The 6,446-nt window shown below is 37.5% G+C and overlaps 1 protein-coding gene and 1 non-coding gene across 5 annotated transcripts; both read left to right on the top strand.

Moving 5' to 3' along the window:
• The first annotated feature begins 212 nt into the window (after window positions 1-212).
• Window positions 213-4,952, top strand: LOC100280015 (uncharacterized). 4 transcript variants are annotated; one of them, XM_008653136.3, is made up of 8 exons: window positions 213-503; window positions 1,001-1,197; window positions 1,381-1,420; window positions 1,917-1,967; window positions 2,911-2,996; window positions 3,738-3,875; window positions 3,995-4,142; window positions 4,523-4,952. In XM_008653136.3, exons 2-8 carry the CDS (start codon window positions 1,046-1,048, stop codon window positions 4,607-4,609), a joined length of 702 nt encoding a protein of 233 aa, XP_008651358.1. In that variant the 5' UTR covers window positions 213-503; window positions 1,001-1,045; the 3' UTR covers window positions 4,610-4,952. The 4 variants fall into 4 exon arrangements, with proteins under 4 accessions (XP_008651358.1, XP_008651360.1, XP_008651359.1 ...); XM_008653138.3 differs by having other exon boundaries at window positions 284-503; window positions 1,004-1,197; XM_008653137.3 differs by having other exon boundaries at window positions 319-519; window positions 1,004-1,197.
• Window positions 4,953-6,372: 1,420 nt separating this feature from the next.
• Window positions 6,373-6,446, top strand: TRNAI-AAU (transfer RNA isoleucine (anticodon AAU)). Its single transcript has one exon. It is a non-coding gene; the product is annotated as a tRNA-Ile (tRNA).

The raw sequence follows: 6,446 nt of genomic DNA, 5'->3' as shown, positions 1-6,446 counted from the left end.
AGGAAACAAACGGGACCTTAGGGTAGTTTGACAAACTCATTTTCCCAAGAGATTTCTATTTTTCTTAGAGAAATTAGTTTATTTTTCCCTTAAGAAAATATGAATTACTTAAGAAAATGAAGTTCACAAACTAGTCCTTAGAGAACTGTTGCATAGGTGTTTTTATGTTAACTACATAAATTATTAATTTGGAAGTCTTTTCGACAACTACCGAAGTTACTCTGATCTTATATGCATTATTTACTTGAACCAAACACCTCATAAATCTCCTTTTATTCAAGTTTAACTAGAAAAATATTTATCTCCACCTATCACCTTCGATTCCTCCTAACCTCGCCGGTCCACCTGCAACCGTGACGGTTCTTGTTCTTCTTCCCACCCAGCGTGCGCTCCCTCTTCCTCTTCCCCTTCTCTCTCGGCGACGACTGGGTGGCCGTAGCTGCCTCCATACGCCTGGTGCCCTGGTCTTCTTCGGGCCATTCGCCGGCCGCGAGCACCACCAAGTACGCCCACCTCTTGGTATTCACTTCCTGGTGTACAAAACCGAGCACCCAAACCCTAACTTATTATTTGCATTCGGATCTGTTCCAACTTCATTGTACTTGCATGTATTCTGCCTACAAACTTAGACTTTTAGCAAAAAATATTCTGGCGTACATGTGTACACCCATGTCCTTTACTGGGTTCGCCCCTTTCCAGTAGACCGGCTGTTCGGCTTTGGTGGCATTAGTTCAGGTTGGCGATTGACGACACATAAATAGGGGTTTTAGCATTCTTTTCTACAGGGCCATAAGGCAGATTGTGCTTAGGATGCCTGTAGCATAGGGTTATCCGAAGGCACCTGAATGATGCATAGTCTGTCCTCTGTTCATCTTCAAAATTGTGTCCTTTTCTTTCTCCTTTTATTGCTAGGAATATCACACAATACATTGCAGATCTTAGCTATTTTGTTTTTGTTCCCTTTTCTTGCCCTGACTTAAATTTGTCTTTTCCATCCTAGAAGGGAGAGCTTCCCAGGTAGAGCTGTTTCTCCGTACTCTAGCAGATGGCAAGGATAAAGCCTAAGCAATTGCTAATCCAAAGCAAAACAAAGAAGGCTCCATCTCGAATCAGCTACTCTACTATCATCACATGGAACTTGATTGTCATATTGGTTGTGCTATCTCTCTATGCTACCTACAGCCATTGGCATCAAAGGTTAATGTCCTTTCCGGAAACCTTTTTTGGGTTTAATTTACTATTTTTTTTGCACCTAGCACACTTATATATTGCAATAAGTTGAGATGAAGTAAGCTCATGCCGATCTTTCTGTAGTTGTTGAATAAGTAGTGCAATATATATTTCTGCTCAGCATTCCTCTATTGATGAGTTCAACCTCAGGTCTGCCCAAGACTTCGAAATGGAGCTTCATGAAGCTGAGGTAAGTTACACAATCTTACAAAAATCTAGTGCTAGAAACTGTGCTTGTATTGTTTACAATTAATGAATCTGCAACTAGGCACATGTCATTTGTATTTAGGTGACATTATCTCTCTTTTCCCCATTAAATAACTTTTTATGGCCTAGTGACTATACTAACTGATATAGTGGAAAGCGTGTTGCACGGTTAGTATCATAACTATACATTTTGGGCTTAGCTCATTGACGTGACTATTAGAATTTGTTTCTTATTCATTCTGGCAACAGAACCAATGATAATTCTTGTTTATATGAAATATATAGGGCCGTCTTCTGCATTTTCTCTATTGAATTTGATTTCTTTAGAGTTCATTTGTGACAAAATGGAACATCTATTTTAATGTGGTCTTTAATGCTTAATAAATTTTCCTTGATAATTTTTTATAAGTTTTAAGGGAATCAGACATCAAAGGTTAAACTCATTGATTGTCTTCTTTTGTTCATTTGTTTCAATCAAGCTTGCTGTGAGACCGGAGGATCCAAAAATGATAAGTAGACCAAGATATGCGGTAAGTTTTGTTGTTCACTCTTCTCAACTCAATTTCTAAATAAACCACCAGATATTGACCACACATTTAATCAATCATTGAATGTAACTTGGGAATATTGTATCTTTTTATGTATGTTGTATATGCATTATAGTTTGCTGTGCTGCTACTGACATATTAATCAGTCTGTGGTTTATTTTCTTCAAGCATGATATGCTTAAAGGATATGACACTTTGGTACATCTTTAAAAAATATTTTTCTGCTAAGGATGTATGAATTTGCATGTGGAAATACAACTTTTATTGTAGCATAGTGAGTTATGTCCTTTTGTGTGAAGTGTGAATCCCATTATCCAAACAAGGTAATGGTAACAATGTTTGTTAAGTGGGGATGATTGGTGTTCTTTTTGATGTTCTATACTGCTCAAACTATGCTCATGAAATGATGAAATCTGAGTCAGTCAGTACTGACTAAAGTTTAACACTAAGTAACGATTCCACTAGGCTTGAGAAGTTGAAACAAATAATCTAAATGCAACTAAGACTGTGATATATTGTACTCCTCCGTTCTTTTTTATTTGTTTGCGGTTTAGTTCGAAAATGAACTAGTGGGCGACAAATATTCGAGAACGGAGGCAGTACACCGCTACCTAGTTATGAAGTGTTTCTTTTGCTATGTTAATTAAACTTTTCTGCTGTCTGTTACTCTGTTGTTGAGACCCAACATTTTATAACACTAGTTATCAACTTATCATCCACATAATTAGCAAGAAAATCAGATTATGTTCATCTTCAGAATTAGTATGAAAAAATATGGCATACAACCTTACCAAGTTTGGGATAATTTTTTTGAATGCAATTATGCTTTGCAGATAAATTAGTTTTCAAATAATTTTATCACCATACTGCAGTTAATCATCTTTGTAGTAGAGAGAAGCATTATGCCACTACTTAACTTCTGCAGGTAATGAACACCGCAAAAGGCCCAATTACTATAGAAATATACAAAGATGCTTCTGCTGACGTTGTGGATAGATTTATCAACTTGTGGTAAGCACCATAAATTGTGATGAATCCATGATTTATTTAATAGTTTCATGACATAAAATTTATATGATCATCTGTTTTGTCATTTGATTGTGTTTGTGTCACAATATATCTGTGACATAGTTGGCTAAAAAACGTAACTTGCCGTATATAGTATATATGATTAATCGGCAGAAGGTAGAACTTTAAAACGACAACTTTATCACAATTTGAACGATGGTAGAGGTAGGACTAGGCATCACAGTTATACTATGAATGACTACAAATCTGCAACCTATTAAACAATACTTTTAGTTGATGGGTCAGTCAACACCTGCTAGTTTCAACAGTTGGACTAAAATTCTCGTAGAATTTATATTCACTTATTTGAGGAATAACATTGAACTTGAAAAGTGCTTTTATGCTCTCCCAAAGGAAACACAGAATCTAATAGTGTTAAATAAATGGCAATCAATGGGATTATTTGAATCTTTCATGAACCTGTTAACAAAGTTTGGTTGTAATGATAAACTAGTTACTGGTGTCATGAATGTGTGGCAGTTTCTACCATGGTAGCATATGGCAGCTATGTTTAGGATTCATATATTGTATTTGTTACTATGCATCTTTCCTGATAAAATACTTCACAAATGTCTCAAGAGTCAGTCAAGACAGTTGGAACTAACAAGTTGATAATTCTTCAGGATGAGCTATTATTAATTTTTGGCCATTGGTATATTATCTAATATTTATCCTATTGCGCAGCAAGAGTAATCATTTCAAAGGAATGCCATTTCGGCATATCATAAAAAATTTTGTAATTCAAGGAGGTGATTTTGATTTTGATGGAGCTTCCCAAGAATGGATAACGAAAGCTAAAGCTAGTGGAAAAAATGATCTCAGGTTTGATTCCTCAGTAGTGCATGCATATACTAAATATCTTGAATCTTAGTTTTGTAGACCAGATCTTTTAGGATAGCAATTTTCTTAATGTTAACTATATTTCTATGATTTTTTTTCAGTCCAAAACATGAGGCATTTATGATTGGGACTGCAAAGAATCCTAATACCAAAGGATTTGATTTGTTTATCACGACGGCTCCAATTCCTGACTTGAATGACAAGCTTGTTGTATTTGGGCGAGTTATCAAGGGAGAGGACATCGTTCAGGTGCTTTCTGAATTTCTCTTTCTGGGATCTTTCCAATCTAAAAATTCAGCCCCACCTCGCTTGGAAAGATGTTCGACTTTGTGTGCCAGAACTGTGAGGAGCCTTTTTGTCTGGTGATAAAGAAAGAACCCTGTTTCATATACTTATCCTTCAGCATTTGAGCCCAAATAGATGTTTCGAATCTTGATTTATAGACTAGCAGGTGTTCAAAATGCCAAGTTATAGATATGAAAAAGCCCGACCAAATTGAATTCGTCATTTACGCCAGGACTGTTGGCATATGCACATGGCCCAGGCTGTTGATGCATTTTGATTTGGGTGATATCACTATAATAGTTGCTTATTAGATTTTGTTTTTGTCTGCTTGCTTATGTGAACAGGAGATTGAAGAAGTCGACACTGATGAGCATTACCAGCCAAAGGCCGCCATAGGCATCATCGATATCGTGCTAAAACAGGAGCCTTGAGCCTGGATGCACATGATGACGTTAACCACATGCCGACGGACTTTTCTGTAGTTGGAAAATCTATCTCATCGAGTTGGTTTTTGTTTTGGTGCCTTATTATGTGTTGTTGCGTGGAAAGCAGTTGTGACGCTTGTTCCAGGAGTCGTTGCAGCAGCGTTTGTGTATAAAATATATTCACAGGGTTTTTGGCTGTCAGCATGCGCGAGCATATGCTGCTACACCTTGTATCGTGGTTGTGGTAACAGTAAGCAGGCTATTCTCTGCTATTGCTACCAGTAATCGGTTTGGGCCTTACGATTTGCGAATGAATCCAATAAAATCAGCGCACGTGCTTCTGGTCGTTGTTTCGTTGGTAACTATCTATATCGCGTCGCGCGAACTATATATATTGGATCCTTCCCTTTCCTGCTATTAAGGAGTGATAAGTTTTGTAGCCAGCTGAACTGGTAGATTAATACGACGAGATTTGAGCATGCAGAACATCAGGGTGACTTGCAGGTCATTAGGCTGTCTCCGTATCCATATATCTCCTTTATGTCTTTTACATATTTCTCTAAAACTATCTCTCTTTTATACCTTATTCTTCTTAAACAATATTTTCTATATCTTGTTTTTATAAGTGAAAGATCCACTTATACTAGGGATACATTTTATCCTATTTTTGTACGCACGTATTTGTTATATCTTATACATTTTTTGTTTTGTTTTGTTTTGTTTAATTTATTGTCTAAAACATATTTTTTAGTTTTGCTTAATATTGTTTAAAGTATAAAAGTAGATAGAAAAGAAAAAGTCTATATATAGATAAATGACTGAATGTTCGTCATATTTAGAGGAGGATTTAAAGGATATTATTGGAGTTTATGGAGAAAAGAATCTTTTTTAGGAGTTCGGAGAGTCATTGGCTATCTCCACCGATCTTCTCTATGTCATCTCATATTTTCAAACTTTATCCCGTAAACATTATAATCTATAATTATAATCTATAGTACAAATAATATTTTGTATGGATATTTGCATCATCCGGTGCAAACAACCTTAGAGCGCAAAAATAACAAATCTCTATAAAATTTATTCATACCCTCTCCTCCGGTTTCAGGCCTCTACGCCACCTCTTTTTTGACCGGTATATAAGGATATCCGCTTTTATGCAGTAACAAGAGAAAGTGGGTGAAGCAAACCTTCAATTTGTACCAAGCTATTCACTACGTCCATCGGCGAAAGAGAAGAGAACCCCCTCACGTAAAACCCCGGATTAATCAACATCTTGACACCTTAGGGCTTGTTCGGTTAGCCTTCAATCCATGTGGATTAAGTAGGATTGGATGGGTTTGAATCCCACGCAAGTCAAACTTCTTCATAATTTTTTCCAAACCCATCCAATCCATGTGTATTGGGAATAAGCGAACAAGGCCTTAGTGAGGACAGCAGGCAGGTTGGAGTGGATGATCCTCTGCACGAGCTGGAGCGGGACGGCGAGGGGTAAGTACCTGTCGCGGAAGGCCATGCGCCGCGTGTACGACGGCAGCCTCTTCGACTTGGAGTACGTGGAGAGGATGTACTGGTGCATGAGTGAAGCGGAGGCAAGTGAACCTGTCTCTGGATGTAGATCATGATGAGAGGGGTGTCAGAAAACAAGGACCCGTGTTATCGCAAGTAATGCAGATTTCGCCGGTCCAGAACTTTGCTCTCATCTTAGTTCCGCGCAGATATCCCACGTGATTATGTAATATATATAAACATATCTGTATTAAAAACCAAATGGCCTATTAGCTCAGTTGGTTAGAGCGTCGTGCTAATAACGCGAAGGTCGCAGGTTCGAGACCTGCATGGGCCA

The sequence above is a fragment of the Zea mays genome, chromosome 7, assembly GCF_902167145.1.
Source record: "Zea mays cultivar B73 chromosome 7, Zm-B73-REFERENCE-NAM-5.0, whole genome shotgun sequence".
Lineage (NCBI taxonomy): Eukaryota > Viridiplantae > Streptophyta > Magnoliopsida > Poales > Poaceae > Zea > Zea mays.
The sequence above is the reverse complement of the archived record's forward strand: the minus strand, read 5'-3'. Positions and strand labels throughout refer to the sequence as shown.

Coding starts and splice junctions, on each gene's coding strand:
- LOC100280015 (XM_008653136.3), top strand. CDS start 1,046: ATGGCAAGGATAAAGCCTAAGCAATTGCTAATCCAAAGCAAAACAAAG. Junction 3,876..3,994: donor AGTGGAAAAAATGATCTCAG/GTTTGATTCCTC, acceptor ATTTTTTTTCAG/TCCAAAACATGAGGCATTTA. Junction 4,143..4,522: donor AGGGAGAGGACATCGTTCAG/GTGCTTTCTGAA, acceptor TTATGTGAACAG/GAGATTGAAGAAGTCGACAC.